The 22,830-nt window shown below is 41.8% G+C and overlaps 1 protein-coding gene across 3 annotated transcripts in view; it reads left to right on the top strand.

Moving 5' to 3' along the window:
* The window catches only part of MYO5A (myosin VA), a 168,396-nt gene that overhangs the window by 141,067 nt on the left and 4,499 nt on the right, over window positions 1-22,830 (top strand). The window contains exons 30-38 of one of the 3 annotated variants that reach the window (XM_081151001.1): window positions 3,911-3,991; window positions 5,791-5,989; window positions 8,332-8,406; window positions 9,051-9,144; window positions 13,074-13,220; window positions 15,692-15,846; window positions 17,446-17,535; window positions 19,203-19,353; window positions 21,372-21,654. In XM_081151001.1, coding sequence (XP_081007127.1) covers window positions 3,911-3,991; window positions 5,791-5,989; window positions 8,332-8,406; window positions 9,051-9,144; window positions 13,074-13,220; window positions 15,692-15,846; window positions 17,446-17,535; window positions 19,203-19,353; window positions 21,372-21,654 — 1,275 coding nt within the window. The remainder of the gene's footprint in view (window positions 1-3,910; window positions 3,992-5,790; window positions 5,990-8,331; window positions 8,407-9,050; window positions 9,145-13,073; window positions 13,221-15,691; window positions 15,847-17,445; window positions 17,536-19,202; window positions 19,354-21,371; window positions 21,655-22,830) is intronic. The other 2 variants (XM_081151002.1, XM_081151003.1) reach the window with 2 other exon arrangements.

Raw genomic sequence — 22,830 nt, 5'->3', positions numbered from 1 at the left:
ACACTTTGAAGATACATAAAATGAGGTCAGTAAGCTATGTGTTTTATTGACTGTGTCGGTGAGGATGACTCTGAAGTGTCTGATATTGGGTGGATGTGGTGATGCCATTTGTGATCCTGGTCTGGGGTGTAGGGAAGTGTGCGCGGAGATGATAGGTAGATTTACAGATATTGAATTTAAAGAGCAAGGAAGATATCCAAGGAGAGAAATCCATTAGGCATTTGAAAATACAGATCTGAAGCAGGAGAGATGTGTGGGCTGAAATATAAATGTTGAAGTCATCAGTATATAATAATATAACTGAGACCATGCAAATAGATCAACTCTTCAGGGAGAGATGGGAGGTGGAAAATAGAAGAACATGCTCTGGAATTTGTTTTATGTAAACATCGTATCAACAACAGAAATCTAGGAGGAGGACTGACAACCTGGGCTCTGGCGCCAGACAGCCCTAAGCGCCACTCCTTTCCAGCTGTGTAACCTCCACAGGCATCTTACTGCGAAGCCTCCATGTCTTTCTCTGCAATGTGGCAAACGATATATTGGGTTACTGGGAGAACTAAGTGAAATAAAATATGCGGAAAGATAAGGAACAGTACCTGACACTTAGCAAACACTCAAAAAGATTATTTTAATACCCCAGATAGAAAAAACCTGTAATCAAACATGTCATTATTATTTATTAGTTATACATAATTTTAATAAAATGTGTCACATAAGTAATATAAAAACAGTTTCGAAGGTCTTAAAATTGATTTTGATGCAAAGAAAAGAGTCCTTTAAAAGTTGTATCATAAGAAGGACACAACAAGATGGCAGTGTAGGTAACAGCTGCACCCGCCACCTCCCGCAACCACATCAGAATTACAACTAAAATACAGAACCACCATCACTCAGAGCCTCCTGAGATCTGGCTGAACACAAGCCCTACAACCAGGAAACTGAAGAAGCACATCGACTGGTAGGAGGGGCGGAGACGTGGGCAGATCGGGGCTGAATCACAGAGATGCGGAGGCGGGGCCACACCCAGGGGCCAAGGTTTAAAACCCGGAGGGACATCTTGGCAGTGGAATTTTCCCAGAGGAGCAAGGGGTCCCAGCCCCACATCAGGCACCCAGCCCAGGGCTCCAGGGCTGGGAAGAGAAGGCCCACAACTTCAGGCTGTGAAAACAAGCGGGGACTGTGGCTGAGGGTCGCGGAGGCTGCGGGAGCCCCAGGCAGCTCCTCTTAAAGGCCCGCGCATGGCCTGTGCATGGACTCTCCCTCTGAGCTCCAGTGCTGGACAGCAGCTTGAAAGGACCTGGGACACTTGAGGAGCAACTAACCTGTCTGAAATCCGGGCGAGAGTTAGAGGGGCAGCTTTCTTCCAGACAGAGGAGCTGGCAGAGGCCATTGCTCCATTTGATGAGCCCTCTTCCCATAGAGCAGACCACATATATGAATCTCCAGCACCTGACTCACACCTTTGACCCTGCCCTGGTGATTCCTGGAGACCTTGCCCCTCCTACTTGCAAGCTTATCCAAGCCATTTCCAGTGGCTTTTCTATGCAAGTGGCCTCTTGAGCCTCATGCTTAAGACTTTACTAAAATCTCTCAAACAAGCAGCAGCTGCCCTTAGCGTGCCCCATACCTCTCAATAAGTGGCCCCAGGCCTGGCACTAGTGGCAGCCAGCATTGGTTAATAGCTTGGCCTCTCCTGGACACCTCCAAGCTCAGCACAAGTAGTAGCCATCTACGATTTGCTGTGTAGCTCATGCTGGGTGGCCCTGGGCAAGGCACTGGCAAAGGCTGACCCTGCACCTCCCGGGAGACCCCAGAGACAGTGCACCTGGTGGTCAGCTTCGACCACACTGGATTACAACCCTACCACATCCACAAGTACACACTCAAGGAGTGCACTTGGTGAACACCAAAGCTCCACTGAAGTGAATCCTGCTCCATAGGGTTGCCTCTAGCACACCAGCTCTTTGGCTGTAGCTGCAGCTGATCCTCACAGCCAGTTGGCCTGGGGGTCAATTCCTCCAAGTGATGCCAATAGCAACCAAGGCTCAACTACAACAGGACAGTGCACACAGCCCACACAGGGGAGCACCTGGAAGGCCCAGCTCAGGTGACTGGGGAGGCTGAGCCACTAGACCCTACAGGACACCTACTACACAAAGCCACTCTACCAATTCCAGGAGACATAGCAGCTCTTCCTAATACATAGAAACAAACACCAGGAAGCAGCCAAAATGTGGAGGCAAAGAAACATGTCACAAAGGAAAGAACAGAAGAAATCTTGAGAAAAGAACTAAATGAAATGGAGCCAAACAAGCTCCTAGACACAGAGTTCAGAATAATGGTTATAAGGATACTCAGGGATATTAGTAAGACTATTCAGAAAACAAGTGAGATCATCAATGACATAATGTACCAATCGGAAATGAAGGCTACACGAACTGAAAGGAAGAATAATTTACAGGGAATCAACAGTAGAGGACTCTGAGAATCAAATCAGCAACTTGGAACATGAGGAGGCAAAAAACACCCAACCAGAAGAGCAAAAAGAAAAAAGAATCCAGAAATATGAAGATAGTATAAGGAGTCTCTGGGACAACTTCAAGTGGCCCAACATTCCCATTATGGGGTGCCAGAAGGAGAAGAAAGAGCAAGAAATTGAAAACCTATTTGAAAAAATAATGACAGAAAACTTCTCCTACCTGGGGAAAGAAATAGACTTACAAGTCCAGGAAGCACAGAGAGTCCCAAACAAGAGGAACCCAAAGAGGCCCACACCAAGACACATCATAATTAAAATGCCAAAGGTTAAAAACAAAGGAGAATCTTAAAAGCAGTAAGAGAAAAGCAGTTAGTTACCTACAAGGGAGCACCCATATGACTGTCAGCTGTTTTCTAAACAGACTCTTTGCAGGCCAGAAGGGAGTTGCAAGAAATATTCAAAGTGATGAAAAGCAAAAACCTACAACCACGATTGCTCTACTAGCAAAGCTGTCATTTAGAACTGATGGTCAGATAAAGAGCTTCACAGATAAGAAAAAGCTTAAAGGAGTTCATTACTACCAAACCAGCATTACATGAAATGTTGAAGGGTCTTCTTTAAGAAGAAGCTAGTGAACAAAATAATCTGACAAACAAAATAGACCCAGAGACTTTGAAGCATGCAATAGACATTCGTATCTCAGAGGGAAGAGGGAAGGGTGGTAGGGGGTGGAAAGAGATTAACCAAAGAAGTTACATGCATATGTGCATAAGCCATGCACACAGAGAATAATGTGGCGAAGGCCTGGGGAGGGGGTGGGAGCAAGGTGGGAGGGGGTCAGTGGGGGGAAATATGGGACGCCTATAATACTTTCAATAATAAAGATTAAAAAATGTATCACAAAAGCTGAGAACTTTGAACATACTCTTATTTATAAGTTATTCCTGTAAGAGTTTTTTAAAACTAGGAAATCAGATTTTATTAAGTTAAAACAAGTTCCTACCCATAAGACTTAAAACTTCATTTTGAAATGGATTATGAAGATTGCAACATGAAGACAATAGCTGCAGTTTTCATTCTGTGTGTGTGATTGTCATAGTTAGTCTCTAACATAATAAGTGACATATAAGATCACTCTACTAGCTGAATAAAATGTTAAAAACAGAACCTCTTTCTCACCTTTTGAATCGTTTCTTATTTTGCAGGAAAAGTAGCTATAGATTCTTGATAACTTTGTTTTAATTCCTACCCATTTACATGTTACACATTTTTAAAAAATTAATAATTTTTCGTGATGTCTTGTTACCTGTAATTAACAAAAACAGTATATTGACAATAACATTGAAATATCACGCGATGCTGTTGACCATCATCACCTCATTCCCATCCTGTACCTTTGTGTTTTGCATTGTTCCTTTTGCATGGAAGACCGTCTGCTGTGGACTGCCACCAGCTGAATGAGGATGGGGAGCTGTGGCTGGTTTATGAAGGGTTAAAACAAGCCAACAGGTTATATTTGTGTCCTCAAAATGGAATGTTACTCATTCGTTGTTGTTTTTTTTACTAACAGTGGCCTCCTGTCTTTAAATTTTATATTTCTTGTACATTAATTATCTTCCTAGGAACATTTCAGTAAAACTTAGAGCTTTTAGCCAAATACCTTCCTAAAATTGCTCTCTGGTAAGGGATGCTATTAAAGCTGAAATAGACTGATGATGAATATAGGAGTTGCTGCGCATAAGTGCAGGGATGCTATCTAGAGTTCCCTTCAGACACTAAAATTTGTGAATATCTCACTATCGGTTGGAAGAAAGCCAAAACCTTTCAACTAGAGCTCAAACTACTGTGGGGAGAGATTAATATCTATTACTTAGTGGTTTCTTGTTTGGAATAATGACCAATCGAAAGGATATATGTGCCAGTGGCAGTGTGGCTACATTCCTATATGCTATTGTCATGCTGCTTAACAGCAGTATTAAGTGCAGGACTTGGCATTCTGTGTGCTTGTTGAGAAGTTCAGATTTGTGAAACAGCAAATCAGGAGGGTTTCCCACATTGCTACAGTTCAAAATAGTTACCCAGACTCAACATGTTAAATGTGTTTAGCGGAAAGCAAATAAAATGGAAACAGCAACACCTTTCTCACACGGACACTCCTCTGCTCTAGTGATATTTGTGTCCTAAAAATCTCATAAAAATGCCATTTTAGTGACATGTTGTTTGTTCAAGGGGCTTCTGCTTATTCTGCTTTGTTTGTTCTAACCATAAATCATTGTCATTAACTTTGTGGTGTTACTGGTTCAAATCCTCTTGAAATTTTAAACTCACCAAAATAGTTTTAGTCTGCTCTTAACAGTTTGCTTGCAGTGGCATCAAAACTTTTGGCCAGCAGTTGGTAAGCAAGGGGATTAGAATAAAAGAACATCTTTTCTTTCTTCTAATTAATTCCTAACTGTAACTTTGTTTTGTGTTTAGAAAGGGAGTGAATGTGGAAGTGGGGCTGCAGGGTGCATGGTAAAGGGAAGATACTATTTCTTTCTACTGTTCTCACTTCCGATGTCCTGGTCTACTTACGGGCACAGCTGACTGTTTGCTCAGAGAAGCAGTAACCACTTTGTTAGCTTTTAATACTTATGTTCTAAAACCATGTCTTGTTGGGATTCTATTACTGGGAGGGAAGCTTATGGGGAGAAAGATGACAAATTTAAAGTATTTGTATATGAAATTTCAGGACTACCTGTCTGGGTTTGGGTAAATCTGTATATAGTTCAGAGAACCACTCCAGCCTTTCTATTCTTCACAGATGAGAGTAGAAGGTAAAAGTGGGGCCATGCTTGCACCCTCTGCCTGAAATTAGTAATGCTGACATTCCTGAACGCATATTTAATTAGATCAGGAATTTGTAGTGTTGCTCATAGTGCAGAGTCATTTTGTGGCAAAGGTACAGTCTTTGCCAACTTAAATGCTAGTTTTTAATTGTAGTCTCCAGATTAAAGCTCTGTCTTTGAATTGATTATTTTATTCATCATTCCTGTGAACCTCTCAAACGAGCTAAAACTCTCCTGCTTCTCAGGGCCTTTGAGAACTTTATATTTGTAGCAGGGTCCACAATTCAGAAAGACACAAATGTGAGAACACTTGTGTTCATTTCTGGTCCTGTGTGAGTTTCCTCACTTGAATCAAGTCAGAAGTTACGCAGATGCTCGAGTCCCTGCTTTTCGCGCCCTTGCAAGTGAGCACAAAGTCTTACCCGCCAGGCAGGGACTCTTGTGCCATCACCCTTTTCTATGTGTGTGTCTTCTCCACAGGCTTCTGGAATCCCAGCTCCAGTCACAGAAGAGGAGCCATGAGAACGAGGCCGAAGCCCTCCGCGGGGAGATCCAGAGCCTGAAGGAAGAGAACAACCGGCAGCAGCAGCTGCTGGCCCAGAACCTGCAGCTGCCCCCTGAGGCCCGCATTGAGGCCAGCCTGCAGCACGAGATCACCCGGCTGACCAACGAGAACTTGGTAAGGACAGGCATCTGGGCCCCACGCTCCTCAGCAGGCAGGGCTGGCTCTGCAGGGCTCTCCTTGGTTCTCGTTGGGAGGACTCACCGCCCCACACTGTTACCCTCTCACTAAGCAGAGATGGAGTGAGGAACGTAGACCTCTCTCGGCAGAGATGGAAAAGGCATGTGTGCAGGGTGTGTTTCTCACAGAGGCTCTCAGACCTAACCTGGAGGGTCTGGAAGGTTTCGGCCAGCTGCATGCCAGCTGCATGCCAGGCTCTTGATATCCTCGAGAACTCAAGCGGCCACTTCCTTCACTCCGCTGCAGAATTTCTGCCATTTGTTATGTGGTTGTTGTGACAGAGACTGGTGCCAGGCTTTGTTCACTTTTGGTTCCCAAACAGCCACCAAGGCCACCTGGCCTCCATCTGTAGCAGACAAGTGGGAGTTAGAGCTATGGTCTGGGAAGGCAGTTGGCAGAACCAAGGGGGGCTTTTGGTTGTCATTGGATGGAGCTCCCAGGTCAGGAAAGAGATGGCAGGATGCAAATTTATACATTTTTTATTCTTTTTAACAAACTTGTGCAATGAATGAGGAGAGGTGTTTTTTTCAATTTGCCAGATTCTGAACACTGGCACAAGCATTTTCCTTTTCTCTCTCTCTCTCTTTCTTTCTCTTTCTTTCTTTCTTTCTTTCTTTCTTTCTTTCTTTCTTTCTTTCTTTCTTTCTTTCTTTCTTTCTTTCTTTCTTTCTTTCTTTCTTTCTTTCTTTCTTTCCTCTCTCTCTCTCTCTCCCTCCCTCTCTCTCTCTCTCTTTCTCTCTTTTTCTCTTTCTCTCTTTCTTCTTTCTTTCTTTCTTCCTTTCTTTCTCTTTCACAGAAAGTGCTCTCTAGAAAATTTCTTTCTCAGTCACAAAATAACTTTTATTACAGATTTATAGATTTTTTAATCTACTGAAATTTGATATATTTAATTAAAAGTCATTGAAAAATAATAATTCCATGTTTCTCTATAAAACCTATATTGTAGGTCAGCCTGGTTTTTGAGAAAAGCTATTTAAGACTGCTAGTAGTTTGTCATCTTCTTTTTTCCCCCCAATTCAGGGTTTTAATGATCTATAATAAATAGTTTGAATTTTCTCTGAAGATTTAACTGTCTGAATTATACCTCCATTATTCCATTAATGATCATTTTATGTTACAAATAGTTTTCTAGTGTCATCTCTTTAACTATCTTTCTATTATCAGAAGCAAAACCCAAGGTGTCCTTTTCACAGCCCATCTGTCCCTGTGAGAACAGGACAGGGTGCTGTGGGAGGCTCCACTGTAGGAATGGGGGAGATGGCTGAGGGCAGTGTTTGGACTCTTTCCAAAGTGACTGAAATATCACTCATTTGTGGGGGGAAATCTTCTGAATCATGGACTGTTTTTGAAATGTCATTTTATTATTCTCAAGTTGCTTAAATTTAACTAACAATGCTTAACTAAGAATTGATAAATATACTAAATAATATAATAATGATTGATCAGTGTATAAATTTTCTGCTTATAAATGATTATCTTCAATTACAAGGTGAAACCGTGAAGTAAAAAAGATGCTTCTGGGTGGCAGGTTCCCATTTTTTTCACCAAGTTGATTAAGCATTTTCCTGGCAACCTTGTCTGTAATATTAACTTTCTTGGTAATTCTCCATAGCTAAGGCAGAAATAAACCCCCAAATTCTAAGCTGGTAGTTATCTTAATTGTGCATTTCTTTAGGAAACACTTGAGCAGAATATTAAAGCCTCTGTGAACCTAGGCTTAGTCCTTGGAGCACTACCCTGAGTAACCTGCCCCCAAGGCAGACAGAGTTTTTTCCCTCCTCCAGTGAAATGCTTCACAGGCCTCCCCCATGCTGCCTTTTAGGGAAGGAAGGCTCACAGCTCCTCGCCAGCCTTCCCACCTTCAAACAGCAGTGCCCATATTGCCATGATTCTCACTTTCTTTCCGTTCCCCTTCCCTACTCTTGCCACAGCTGCTGGCAGCAAAACGGTGCAGCAGCTTGTGAGGGGGTCTCGGGAGTGAAATTACAGCAGCCTTACCCAGGGCCTGTGGACCACCGGCTTGTTCACCCCCTAAGCGATGGCATCCTGGCTGGGCCTGTTTCCTCTGAGCATGTGAAAACGCATGTGTGTATATGTATAACTGGAATTATGTCTACTAGAAAGATCAGAGGGCAGTGGCAGACGACATCAGAGCCTTTTCAGTAGATGCAGTTTCATTAGTTATGTCTTAAACTATCTTAAAATGGATTGTGCTGAGAGCTAGCATTCCCCTCAAGGACACAGAGAACAACAAATATCCGTTGTGCCTGTTTTTTCAGTATTTTGAGGAATTATATGCAGATGACCCTAAGAAGTATCAATCATATCGGATTTCACTTTACAAACGGATGATTGTATGTAAACTCAGAGTGCTTTTCTGTTGCCTTCCTTGCAACTTCTAGCTCTCTGTACTTGAAGCGCTGCCTGCTCCTCCCCAGAAAGTCTCTTCAAAAACTTCCACCAAACCTGTTTCTCCCGACAGCTATCTCTCAGCCAGTGGTGTCACTTCTACCAGTGTCCTGCGTCCATTGTCATGTTTGGTTTGTTATTAACTTTAGGCTTGCAGTGTGATGGAAGTCAAAAGTCAAAGCCCCTACCTAAGTTCAACTGTCCTTAAAACTTTCCATGGAACGTTTTGTGCATTCACCAAATTTATTTTGCCTCTTCCTCCTTTAAAAGAAAACCTCCCGCTGGAATAGCAGTACATTTTACGAGCATTTAATTGTTTTACCCACGTGGAAAAGACTCCCCAGTGAGCTTGCTATCCATCACGCTGTAAAGGATTTTACTGCACTGTATATTTTAACGTTTGGCTTTTGTTGTAGCTGCATTTCCCATGCCTGCCAGTTTTAGCCAGGTGGTGGCTCCACCAATGAGCTTTTCTGGAGCTTTTATGTGAAACTAACAGCACTGTTTCTGTGATTTTTGTCTGCTTTCCTTCTGTGCATTTTAAGACCTATTTTGATCTTTCTGTTATATTTCTCATTTTGATGCTTAGGATTTGATGGAACAACTTGAAAAACAAGATAAGACTGTCCGGAAACTGAAAAAACAACTGAAAGTGTTTGCCAAAAAAATTGGTGAACTAGAAGGTATTTAAAACATGTTTTATGACAATTGCTGAATCTTGGTTTTGTATTGCTATACTAGTCACCAATTGGTTTGCATGCGAATATTGGAGATGATAACAAAAATTACTTTCAGTAAACCTAGAATCTGTGGAGTGGATGCTTCCATTGCAAGGTGGGGAAAAATGTTCTTTTCACTGTAGTAAAAATTTACAGAGTGAGAGAATCCATTCAACAAACATCAGTGACTATCCTCTTTATGTCAGGCTCTGTGCTAGGTACTATAGCATAGAGGTTAAGAGCATGGGTTCTGGAGCCAAGCCTCTTGGGTTCAAATCCTGGCCTTCTACTATTAGTGATCTGATAACTGGGCAAGTTACTGAACCTCTCAGTGCCTCAGTTTTCCCACCTGCTAAATGGGAATGATAATGGTGTACCTGACATGGTTTGTAAAGATTAAATAAGTTAATATGTGTATTGTATTACTGTAGTTCCTGACACATAGTAAATGCTATATAACTATATACAGCTTAGTTGTTATTACTGTTATTTGTAGTATTAGGGATACTAAGATGAGTAAGAAAAAGTCTGTATCCTCAAAGAACTTACCATCTAATGCAGATAAAAAGAGAAGTAAATAAGAAAAGCTGAATTATGATTATAAGGAAATAAGATTTTTAAAAACATCTCATGATTTATATATGATGACAATGGAAAATACCTTAAGAATTAATCAAATATCAATTGTTGTTATTATATACAAATGAATCTGATCTTGTGAATTAGTGTCTTTGTTCCTTCAGTAGGTATTTATCTAGGTGCCAGGAATATGGCAACATATATAATTTTAGCAGAAATTACATAGCTAAATGGAGAGTGTTTCAAAATTTGATCTGCTTTGTGCTATATTTTAATCCAGAAGTAGGTGTTCCATCTTGGTTTTCATGGAGTCAAGGAATTTAGACCTTAAAGAATTCTAGAAATGAGTTAATCATTTTAGAGGAGAAAAAAAAACCTTGAGGCCCAGAAACCATAAGTGGCTTCCAAGGTCTCAGCCAGTTAGTGGCCAGACTAGGACTAGAACCCAAGCCTTCTGAGGACCACTGACTTCACTCCTTTGTGTCATATTTTCCAATAGAATCTCTCTATTTATAGGAATTTATTTGACTGTCTCAAGCCTGAGATCAAGATCTTCCTGGTACCAAAGTGAGGAAAAATGAATTTAAAAAAACTTCTAGTGTCTTTTTCTTTTCCAGGACAAAAAGATTCAGGAATGCTTTTCCTCAAGCATAAAGAATCTATGAATAGAAATAGGGATTGCTTCAGGTCTTTCTAGAAGGATGTCAGTATCAGATGGAGCATTGGACTGAACAATCTGCCAAGGTCTCTTGAGTCTTTGAAAACTGGGATGGTGTCCTGGCTTCTCTCTTTCAGACTTTATGTTTTCCTGATGCTATACAAGGGTTGACATTTTATTTTAATTAGTAGATGATTTCCTAAATGAATCAAGGTTATATTGAACTGACATCTATATATTTTTAAATTTTTTATTTACTGATTGATTTTAGAGAGGAAGGGAGAGAGGGAAAAAAACACATTGATTTGTTATTTTACTTATTTATGCATTCATTGGCTGATTCTTATATGTGCCCTGGCTGGGGATCAAACTCACAATCTTGGTATATCTGGACAACACTCTAACCAACTGAGCTATCCTGCCAGGACTGACATCTATACTTTATCTGTGAGCTTTTGTAAAAAACTCAAATCTCTGGGAGAATGCAAAGGCAGAGAGAAAAATTTTAATTAAAGTATGGCAAATTTTGTCTTTGACGTTTCTATACAGAACTAAAAATATCTTGGTTAGAGATTTTGCAAAAGGAAAGTGAAGCTTTCTTTTAAAACGTGAAATCTCTTAGTAAAAATATTCACCATATTTCATAAATTCTGAGGTGCATAATTTTTGACATTTTAACATCTCTGTAATCAAGATGTGTCTTGCAAATGTTGATGGGTTAAAGCTTAATTGGCAGTGTTTTCCTTCTTTAGTGTTATATAAAATAATGGTACTTCAAAATCAATGGCACTATAGGTATGATGGAATCAGTAGGTTCAAATATGTACATTTATTGATAAACTTCATGTACTGAATCTATTTCCTCCCAGTTTCTCCCCTTAGGATTGTTTCTGTGGCTCAAAGCTACTAATAACCTAGATAGCAGGGATTTTATTGTTTTATATTTTACATGCAGCATGTATTGTGAGCTGTGAAGACCACTTTGTGTGGATTTCAAGATCCTGGTGCTGTTGTGTTTAAACCAACTCCAGAAATAATTTATGTAAAACTGAATAGTTTGAATCTTCTATCTCTGTGTGAAGGCACACATTTTAGTTAGTCCTTGGCTTCTAGGCTGCACCATGCACATGAAGCACTAGGTCCCATGGCCCTGATTTGTCCCATCACAGTGTGATCACTCCTTAGATAGCATAGTGCTGATGGACGGTGGTGATTTTCAGCACTGATAGTCCTAACAGTCCTATGGTGGACAAGGTGTCACCAGGCTGTCTGCCTCATAAGCAAGAGCTCTGATGGGAATTGGTGGTCTCCCTGATAACCTCTTCCTGTGGAACTGGCTTCCCAGAGCTAACACAGGACTTGCCCCGAGTGACAGGAGAAGCACGACTGACACCTTGTGGAGTCAGCAGCATTAGCTTTTCTGATGCTTCTGATCTGCATTCTGTTTGACAAGTCTCTGAGCTCAAAGTTAATCTGCACCTAAACAGATTTCTTAACTGCCCCCTTCCTATAGGTAAAACTACCTGCTTACTAGCATGTGTCTGCACAAGCACCACTGGAACTCTAACTCATGTGTTCCCTACCTTCTCGTGTATTTCCCATTCAATTCTCGATTTTGAGATGATATGGATGATACTTTTTTAAATCCTTAGCATGATTCTTCTCCAGCAGCTGCTATTGACAGTAGTGACCACTTTAACCTCTGAATGGGCTGTTAACAGCCAGTGGTTGTGCTTTAATGGTTGAAACTTCATGGTAGGACTGTTAGTATTTTACGAGAAACAAACAAAAAACTGAATCATATCTAGGAAATCACATTAATAGAGGTGGTTTTATCTGCTCATGATTTCTTTGGAAATGAGGGACAGCGGGAGAAAGTTAGGTCTTTGCCTTGGGAAACCTCTGAACAATAATATGTTTCGCCCTGCCGGGCAGCTAAGTTACAACATCTGCCTGATATGCCCAGGTTGCGGGTTCGATCCCCAGTTGGGACACATACAAGAATCAACCAATGAATGCATCAATAAGTGGAACAGTAAATCCTTGCTTCTCTCGCTCTCCCTTCCTCTCTCTCTAAAACCAATAAATTTAAAATAATTTAAAAAAAGAAAAATAACACATCTCACAACTACTGTGAAGAAACACTATCCTACCAGCTTCTCAGTTGCAATGATACACTTAAATGTTCTTTGTCTTTAATAACTACATGTATGGAGCTAAAGGTGAGGGGGAATCTTCTATACTCCTTCCACTTTGTGGAATATTATATTTTTCCTTCTGTGATTTAAAGTCTAAATATCTTTAACCACTTATGATTGATAACGATTCATTAACCAAGAAGTTAGACCACTTACTTTGGGGACATTTAATCTTATTACAGAGTAAATTATTCCCCCCAAAAAAACTTTTGAATCAAGTCAGGTTCTCAGACGTTGGTAGTAGCCAAGGACTGGTGGCTGTCAGTGACATTACCATATAATTTTGCCATCTACAACCAGTTTTAGCAGAAAAAGTGTTTAAAGAGGGGACAATTAAGTGGCAAATGTGGCACGTTTCTGTTGTTATAGAATTCATCATTTAAAATTATAGGAACATGGAAATTTCTCATCTTTTCTACCTGGAAAACATTCTCTTCTCCTCTTTGTTTCTCACAAAGTGGGCCAGATGGAGAACATATCTCCAGGACAGATCATTGACGAGCCCATCCGTCCAGTCAACATTCCCAGGAAAGAGAAGGATTTCCAAGGAATGCTGGAATACAAGAAGGAGGACGAGCAGAAACTTGTTAAGAACCTGATTCTGGGCAAGTATTTTCTTTTCTTTTGGCTTAAACAACAGATACTTATTTCCCCCAGTTCTGGAGGCTAGGAAGCCCAATTACTTTGGTTCCTGGTGAGACCGCTCTTGCTGGCTTGCCAACAGCCATCTTTTGGCCATGTGGTCACAAAGAAAAGAGAGTAAAAGGAGGGAGAAGGGGGGAGAGAGGGAGGGAGGGAGGGAGGGAGGGATGGAGTGAGGGGACAAGTATTTTCTGCATGAGATAAAGGTCTTACTGTTACACGTGTCAGTAGTGGGAAAGACTAGTCACTGGTTTTTTAAATGTTCAGCACCAGTTTCTGCAATTGTCATTACATACTGTGCGTTGCAGCACTGTGGAAGCGTCCTGACCAGCTGGTCGTGCATTACCAGTCGAACTGCGGGGACACTTGCCCAGGAGGCAAGCCCACCCATAAGAATCCCTCGAGGCCAGGCCTTCTCAGCTCCAGCTGTGCACATTCGACTACCCGGGAAGCTTTTGAAAAGTATTGTTGTATGGTCCCCACCACAGACTGATTACATCAAAATCCAGAGGGAAGAAAGAGCCTGGCCGTGTCTAATTTTCTTTTTAAATCTCTCAAGGGGTTCTGTAGTATAGCCACAGTTGAACACCACTGCTCTAGGCCATTTAAGTTCCTGAATTTCTGTTTTCCATACTTTCCTAGAAGGTGTATGACTAAATATATCAATAACAACAATTCAGTAATAGGGAAAAATGCACAAAAGAATTAAGGAAAATATTCCAGCAATGGAAGGAACGGGCCAGACAAATGAAATGGGTGTGGAAGAAGCATTTCAGAGCCGCCTGAGGCCTTGAAGATTGGGTGTGAGCCCACTGGCTCTGCAGGAATACTTTTTAGAGGAGGGTGGGAAATCATGAGGGAGTGTGCACAGTCTGAAAGTTGTGAACTAAACAAGCTGAAAACTTCTCAGCCTTTGCATAGCATCCCTCCCCCAGGTGCCAGGGTGACAGCAGTGTGATTGGCAGTTACACCTGATTTAATGTTCCTAAGGTTCCTGGTGTTAAACTTGGTGCTGTATATAGGTGCAGAGGTGCTGACGTTTCAACTTGATCCTCATTTAGCAAAAATGTTAAGGAGACACTGGTTTTTAAACATAGAGTTTAAGCAGAGATTCATCAGTTTAATAAACATTTAGTATGCTCTTACTAATGCCAAGCATTTTCTAGGTGCTGGGTAAAAAACAAAGTAAAGTCCCGATTCTCCTAGAACTTACATTCCAGTAGGAGAGAAAAAGAGAGGAAAAAGCCCTGGCTGGGTAGCTCAGTTGGTTAGTGTCATCCCAATACGCCAAGGTTGTGGGTTCCATCAGTGAATGCGTAAATAAATGGAACTACAAGTCGATGCCTCTCTGTCTCTCTCTTCTATCTTCCTTCCTTTCTCTCTCTAAAATCAATAATTTAAAACGAAAATAGAGGAAAAAATAAATGTGTAATGGGGTAAAAGGCTGAAGAGTGAAGGCAGGTGTACTAGTTTATATAAAGTTGTTAGGAAAGGCCTTTTTGATAAGGTGATCTTTAGACAGAGACCAAGAAAGTAAGGAAGCAATTCATGCTGATGATATGTGAGGAAAGAACATCCCTGGCGGAAAATAGTTGGTACATAGGCCCTGGGGTAGGAGCATGCCCGGCATCTTCACCCAGCAGCAAGGAGACCTGTTTTCCTGGAGCACAGCAACCTGGGGACGGGGGATGGGGAACAGAGCCATGGCAAGGATTTTATTTTGTAAATGAATGAGGTGAGAAGCTACTTGGGAGATTTTCATAATGTTAGTGACATGATCTGACTGGCATTGTCTTATAGAATAACTCTGGTTGGTGTGTGGAAATGTCCTACTGGGGAGCAAGGGATGGGTCAGCAGCCAGTGTGGAAGCTCTCACCACAATCTGGGAGAAGACTAGGGGGACCTAAGCCAGAGCAGCTAATAGTTGGATCCTGAATGTGTTTTGTAGGTAAAGCTAATAGGATTTGTTGATGGATTAGATCTGTGGTGTAAGAAAAAGAATGGCGTCAAAGGTGATGGCAGGTTTATAACCCGAAAAACTAGAAGGCCTTGAACTGCCATTTGCTGAGATGGGGACAACTCTTGGAGAGCGGATACCACAGGAACTGAGTTTGGTTTGGATGGGCTCAGTTTGACGTGTCTGAATTGAGATGTGAAGAAGGCAATTGATACAGGATACAGCAATTCAAGGGAAAAGTCGGGGCAAGAGATAGAGATTTGGGAGTTGTTATTGCATAGACAATTAAAATTCACGTGTTCCCACCTTCAAGAACTCCTCTTACTGAGCTATTAAAATGTGTTTTTTTATGCGACCTATTTATCCTGAATGATTGAACTCACACATGAGAACTATGCTTTTATTGTCTCTCAAAGCACTTCTCATGAAGACTTTCAGTGTTATGTAAGATTATTTTTTCTCTTTTCTTTTTCCAGAACTGAAGCCACGTGGGGTAGCAGTCAATTTGATTCCAGGGCTGCCAGCATATATCCTGTTTATGTGTGTTCGACATGCTGACTACCTGAATGATGATCAGAAAGTAAGGTCGCTGCTAACATCGACAATTAACAGCATCAAAAAAGTATTAAAGGTCAGTTGATGTTCAATGACATTCTCATAATGAATATTAATGACAGAATCTGCACAGAGGGACTTTTCCTTCCTCAGACTTGAGCTACATTCCAGTTATGAACACTTTCCAGACTTAACTGCTTCCTTCCACTGTAGGAAACATTCTTTCTTACAAATTCTCTACATGCCTTCTTTCAAAACAGGGCTCAGGATGATTAGTAATCAAAACTAACTTGATATAATTGCATTTAATTGTGGAATAAATTGTTTCTTCATAGACAGAAATAGTCCACTTTAGGGTCTTAATTAGAAGTAAATTTAAAATATTTAATGGAGTCCCTTATATATAGGGAATATGATGCTGTAGTTAAAATAGGTATTAAATTCAATAATACGTGGCTCATTCATGTAAAAAGATATTTGATGAAATATTAAGAAGTTTCTTTGAACTTTTCTTCCCATTTTTCTCCAATTCACCCATAATTTTCCATATAACCTTGTGCCTGATTCTATGTGAGAAGCAATACACAGATACTAATCAGAAAGGAAAGACTTGGAAAAGGCAGCAAAATTATATACTAGAGCAGAAAGTCCTACATAATAACTCAGCAATCACTGAGTCATGTTGCATAATCCTCCTCCTGACTCTAGAAAGAGTGAAAATTATTCTTAGTTTTAACTCGGGTGAGTCTGTGAGGAGCTAAGAGAATGTGCTCTGGGTATTTTGCTTTTTGATTATTTGACTTAAAGAGACTTTTAGGATGGAGATAAGCAATCTAAGATATCCTTCATGAAATACATATATATTTTTGTGGTAAACTGCACATAAGAAAAAAGTATACCATTTAACCATTTTTTTAAATTCTCACCCGAGGATATGTCTTTTTTGTTGTTTGTTTATTTTGATTGATTTGAGAAAAAAAGAGAAACATGAAAGTGAGAGAGAAACAGCAATCCGTTGCCTCCCACACATGTCCCGACCAGGAATCAAACCTGCAACCCAAGTACATGCCCTTGACCGGGAATTGAACCTGTGACCCTTCTGTGTGCAAGCCAATGCTCTAACCACTGGGAAACACTGGCCACAGCTCTGTTTTGATTTAGCAATGAGTTTTTTGGACATGTGCCGCAGTCCTGATGAAGAGCCAGACAGCTTCCCGTGTCTCCTGCTCTGCACTGGACTTCCTTTATCCCATTTCTGATTCACTGCTCAGAAATTATATCTTATCACCCTGGCCAGTGTGGCTCAGTTGATTGGGTATTGTCTCGTACACTGAAAGGTTGCTGGTTTGATTCCCAGTCAGGGCACATGCCCAGGTTGCAGGCTTGTTCCCTGGTAGGGGTTGTGCAGGAGGCAGCCAATTGATGTTCTGCTCTCACATCAATGTTTCTCTCTCTCTCCCCCCCTTCCTCTCTCTCTAAAAAAATCAATTAAAAATCTTTTAAAAATATATTGTATCTTTCACTGATAAGATTTTTAACCTAATCTGGGTTTCAGTGTTTCAGTTTTTGTGATTCTCTTTTGTGCTTAAAGAAATGGGCCTTCTGGAATCTGTTCAGTTATTTTCAGGTTATTTCCCAAAGGAAAAAGTAAATTTAGGCTTATTCTCTCTTTCAGAAACGAGGTGATGATTTTGAAACTGTTTCCTTCTGGCTCTCTAACACCTGCCGATTTTTGCACTGTTTGAAGCAGTACAGTGGAGAAGAGGTGAGAAAACCCTGATTACAAAACCAGCATACTATATACTTCCTCTGATCTTTTTAAAGAACATGTTTAGCCATTGGTTAATTTAGAAACCTGAGTTCAGAGGTGGCTTGGAAATTCATAGCTTTGTTTTGTGTTTATTATTTATGGGAATAACATGGTTTCTTCCCTTTGAGAGTTTGTATTATGAGAAAACACAGTAGAAATAAAGTGAGCATTGGCCAATGAATAGATACAACAATGAAACTTTTTATCAATACGTGGAAGTGGGCTATTGAAGAACTCATTGTAAAAATTAATCACTTTCAGCTTACTGTAATGCATTAAAGGTGATAAGACATTTCTTTAAATTTGTACAAAAGTCTGTTTTGCTTTTGTTTGTAGTGATATTTTCATCAGTTGTTTCACAGACTTCATTTTTTCAAAACTGTAATATGTTAATAATTACTATTTATTAAGTTAGTATGCATCAGACAGCACTTACTATGCACTGTGTTATTTAATTCTTACAACATTTCTTTGAGGTAGGGATTATAACCCAGAGGAAACTGAAGCTCAGTGAAGTCCATTAGTTTGCCCAAGTCCTCTCAGCCATGAAGGGCAGGGCTGGAATTCTGGGTCTGCCCGCCTCCGAGAGCCTGTGCCCCTAACCACTACCCTGTGCACCTCCCTGTTCTTTGCCTGGGGGGTAGAAGAGAAGCTGAGCAGTAGCACTTTCTGAGCACCCAGACAGAGTTTAGGTGCAGAGGATCGTCCTGGCAAATTACAGGAAATACAAATATGAGTAAGATGTGGTCCCTGAGAAGATGGGACTGATAGACCCGAGTTCCCCAGAGGGGCCATTCACTGTCCTGTCATTCCCACTTCTGGACTGTGTTGTTAAGGACTGTGGGCAGAACCCATCCAGTAGGCTGTTGCCTTTGTCAGGAAATATCTGACAAAAGCACCTTCCTGTACAGTTGGCTTTCCATTTTAGCAAATACCACCAAAAGATGAAAATCATGTATGGATACCATGAAAGGGAAATGTTTTATTTATCCGCCATTCTCTGTAGAAATCGATCTATTTTGAGATTAGGTACCCTTTGCGTACAGTGTTTATAAATAGGACTATATTTAATGAACTGAAGTTTAAAGAGGTTAGTACTTTAGGTAGTTTAGTGTTTGGCAGTAAACCTCCTATTTCATAAGTGAAACCCATTAATTTATATGGGATATGTTTTTATTGATTTGAGAGAGAGAGAAACATCGATTGGTTGCCTCCTGTATGCACCCTGACCAGGGATTGAACCCAAAACCTGGGTATGTACCCTGACTGGGAATTGAACCCATGACCTCTCAGTGCCCAGGACAACACTCCAACCAACCTAGCCACACCAGCCAGGGCAATTATTTTAAAAATTAAGTTCTCCCACCTTATTTTATTGATATTGCTATTGGAAAGGCTTAAATGCTAGGTTGTCAAGTTTAGATATTATTCAAAAGCTAGTAAGAAGTGGAATTTGTAAGATGGAAGCAAATACACACAGCATTGAAAATTATTATCCTGGCATTTATGTGTGGGATGGATGGAAACTCTGAAGAGAAAAAGAGCAGGAAGATGCTGATCAAACGAGTTAGACAGCAGACATTTCATTCAAGCGCATCACTAACTCTGCATCATGGCTCCAGGGCTTCATGAAGCACAACACCTCTCGCCAGAATGAACACTGCCTCACCAACTTTGACCTGGCCGAGTACCGGCAGGTGCTGAGTGACCTGGCCATCCAGATCTACCAGCAGCTCGTGCGGGTGTTAGAGAACATCCTTCAGCCCATGATCGGTAAGACCAGTGCGTCCTGACAGCCAGGTCTGTCCACCTCTTCTACCTACCAGTAGGTGACCATGAGTGGCACGTGTCTCAGGGCATGTATCACATGGAGAACATAAAATAGGGAGGCTTAGCGCTGAAATTAGCTGAGGAATCCCAGAACATGGGATGATAGCCATGACTAATGGATGCATCAGAATCCCTCGTCCATACGATTAGAGCAGCAGTGTCTAGGGCCCCGCCCAGTGTGGAACACTGCTCTCAAGATTGGGTCATGCTCTGTGCCCAGCAGCAGACCTCATTGCTTGTCCAGTTTTCTTTTTTTTTTTTTTAAACACATCTTTATTGATTTCAGAGAGAAGAAGGGAGGGGGAGAGAGAAAAATAGAAACATCAATGATGATAGAGTCATTGATCTGCTGCCTAGCCCGCAACCCTGGCATGTACCCTGACCAGGAATCGGACCCCGATATCCTGGATCCTAGGTCGATGCTCAACCGCTGAGCCACGCCCAGGCAGGCACTTGTCCAGTTTTCAAAAACTTCAAACTTTGGTCTGGGAAACTACTGCCCTACTCCATCTAAAACTAAGGAGGCTGGGGAGGGTGCCATGGCAATAGAACAGGGCTCAGACACCCCAGGCTAAGTTGTATATCTCATGCCCCCTCTGGAATTGTTAAAGGCAATTTGGTTTAATGCAGCAGTTTCTTATTTGATGAGCCACTATGTGTGTGGGTGTGTGTGGGGGTTCTATTTCTATATATGTGTATTTAGATAATTGTGGATTCCATGTAGCTCTCTTCGTACATGTGCACTCATCCTGGATGTGTGTTTATGTATTATGCCACACTTTGGGATGTGTAGCATGTTTGAAGTAGAAGATAGGAGGCATGTACAAATTACAGGCTGCTATTTTTAATGTATTGAATTAAAAAAGTGTATAAAACTTTTTTTAACTTACCAAACTTTTATCCTTAGGCAAATTATCAGCAGCCTCTGAAGACTGCTCCCAGCTGCCCTATCTTGCCCCACCCATGTATTTTCCTCATTCCCACAACTTCTTCATTTCCCTTTGGTGGGCTCATAGTGTTCCATTTCTATCCTAAGCCCACAATCAAACAACTAGAAACATAAAAGGCTGAGGAAACCGTGTGACTTGGCAGTGATTTCTTCAGTCATCCTCTGAAAGGTCATGAATGTAAAGCAGTGTAGGTCAGCTAAAATGCAGGAGGTGGCAGATGTAAAGGTCAGCTCGGCCAACTTTTTTCTGTTTTTCCTGTTTTTATTGGCTAAACAATAAGTTTACCTCTAAGGTGTCCCACTTAAACCCACCCCCCACGATTTAACAACAACAGTGTTGACTGTGTATAAGGTTCTGTGGAAGCTGCGTTTTAGCAATCGGAGAAATAAAAGTGAATCAGTCTTGACCTTGCTCTCAGGAGGCTCCCCGCCCAGGGGTGGGCATCCCAAAACCATCCAGAGGACACTAAGCCAAACGCTATGAGAGCACAAGAGAGGGAGCAGCAATGCCAGATGAGAAGGCTGAGTCCTGGGAGACCAAGGCTAACCCAGTTCCCCTGCCATCGTGGGGAGCTCAGGTCAAGGAAGGGCCAGCTCTCCAGCCTTGCACAACTGCCCCTTCCAAGACCTCTGTCCAGGTTCCTGCCTTTCTGGCTGTTTGATTTGTTTGCCTCTGGGGTTCACGCAGCGCTGGAGAACACTCATCTTGCCCCTGACTGCTGCATCCCTCTCAGAACCCTCCCAAGGTGCCACACACTGGTGCGAGTACAGGCTGTGCTTCATAGTTTAGAAAAGACACCATTAAGATTTCTTAATTTCTTGGTTAATTTTTGCATTTAATATTCCTTTACTAAAGTTGAAATCCAGAAGCCTTTTTTGCGAAGTTCTTTTTCCCTCTGTTTGATGCTCAGATCATTTCCTAAACTGAATATGTGAGCGTGTGTGCGCCTGTGCGCGCAAACAAAATGGTTCCCTTCCAGACCTTCTCCTCTAACGTGAAGTATTCCTGCAGTCTCAGGCATGCTGGAGCATGAGACCATTCAGGGCGTGTCTGGGGTGAAGCCCACGGGGCTGAGGAAGCGGACCTCTAGCATTGCCGACGAGGGCACCTACACACTGGACTCCATCCTCCGGCAGCTCGGCTCCTTCCACTCAGTCATGTGTCAGCACGGAATGGACCCCGAGCTGATCAAGCAGGTGGCTAAGCAGATGTTCTACATCGTGGGGGCCGTCACGCTGAACAACCTCCTCCTGCGGAAGGACATGTGCTCCTGGAGCAAAGGCATGCAGATCAGGTGAGCAAACTCCGACACGCACTGCCTCTTCTCATCCCCGACTGCTGCCTGCTAGCGTGCCGAGACGAGAGCCAGTGGCTTGCTCGAGTCAGTGCACCTGATGTCTGGGGCCACCAGCCAAGCAGCAAGGGGACAGCGGGCATGGGGCCACTTCCTCCAGCCTGGACCTCCCCACGCTCAGTCATCATTGCTCCTGGCTCCAGCAGATTCCATTCACTGCTTGTTAGGACCCTGCTCCCCTGTGAAGCTAGCTCGTTGGAGGGATTGGAGAGATGATGAAAAATACATGAAGATGAGATAGCTGCCTCCTCTTCTTTTGTATGTTTTAATTGTACAATAACAAAATACCAAATGATAATGATTTATAATGTTTGATTGCTCTTAGAAATTTATTTTAACAAAATACCTTTCTGTACCCATGGCAACAAGAACATGCCTAACAGGTCTCTCTCACTAACACTTGAAGTGTGCCCCTTGATGTCTTAGGAAGAGCTGCACTCAATTTGATGCCACTACTCCTCAGCATAACCTCATTATCATAATAGAATTGATTTAGTTTGCAAGTAATTTATTTTAGAACAGCTAGAATATTTACCAAGAAGGGGGTAAAGGGAGATTTCTTCTACAATAGTCTAGTTTCTCAGTCTCAGGAAATGTTGGCATTCCTTTCAGATTTTCCATTCTGACCCATATCCACTGTAGTTAACATTAAGAAGATGACTCCTTACACCAGGTAGCAGACTTTGTTTCTCCATAAGCTTTGTTTATACATTTGAAGCACCTGTCATAAGGTAATTCCTCCTGTTTGCCTGATTATTAAGTTCTGGTTGTGTGTCCATGTACCTCATTTTAGTTTAAGAACCTCTGTTACTTGGTTGGCCACCTCTTGATACCTCAGCATCTGCATCATTTCTTGGGGTCATTGTCTCTTCCAGTGTCCCCCACTTGCCTTTCTCTCCTTCCATCCCTGGGCTTCCTCAGGCACTGTCCCCATCACCCAGGCTCTTCCCTGAAGAGGACTGGAGCACAGAGTCTGTGTGAGGGGGGTTGTTACTCAGTTGGACTTAAGAGAGAGGACTTGAAGGATTATCAGTTCTCACCTCTGAAGCTATAAGAGAAGCTACAAAATGTTTCTGGTCAGCTGTTTTTAATAAGGACGTGGCCATAGAATGTGTC

This window comes from Miniopterus schreibersii, assembly GCF_964146895.1.
Source record: "Miniopterus schreibersii genome assembly, chromosome: 1".
NCBI classification, from domain to species: Eukaryota; Metazoa; Chordata; class Mammalia; order Chiroptera; family Miniopteridae; genus Miniopterus; species Miniopterus schreibersii.
This window is presented reverse-complemented; position numbering and strand designations above follow the sequence as displayed.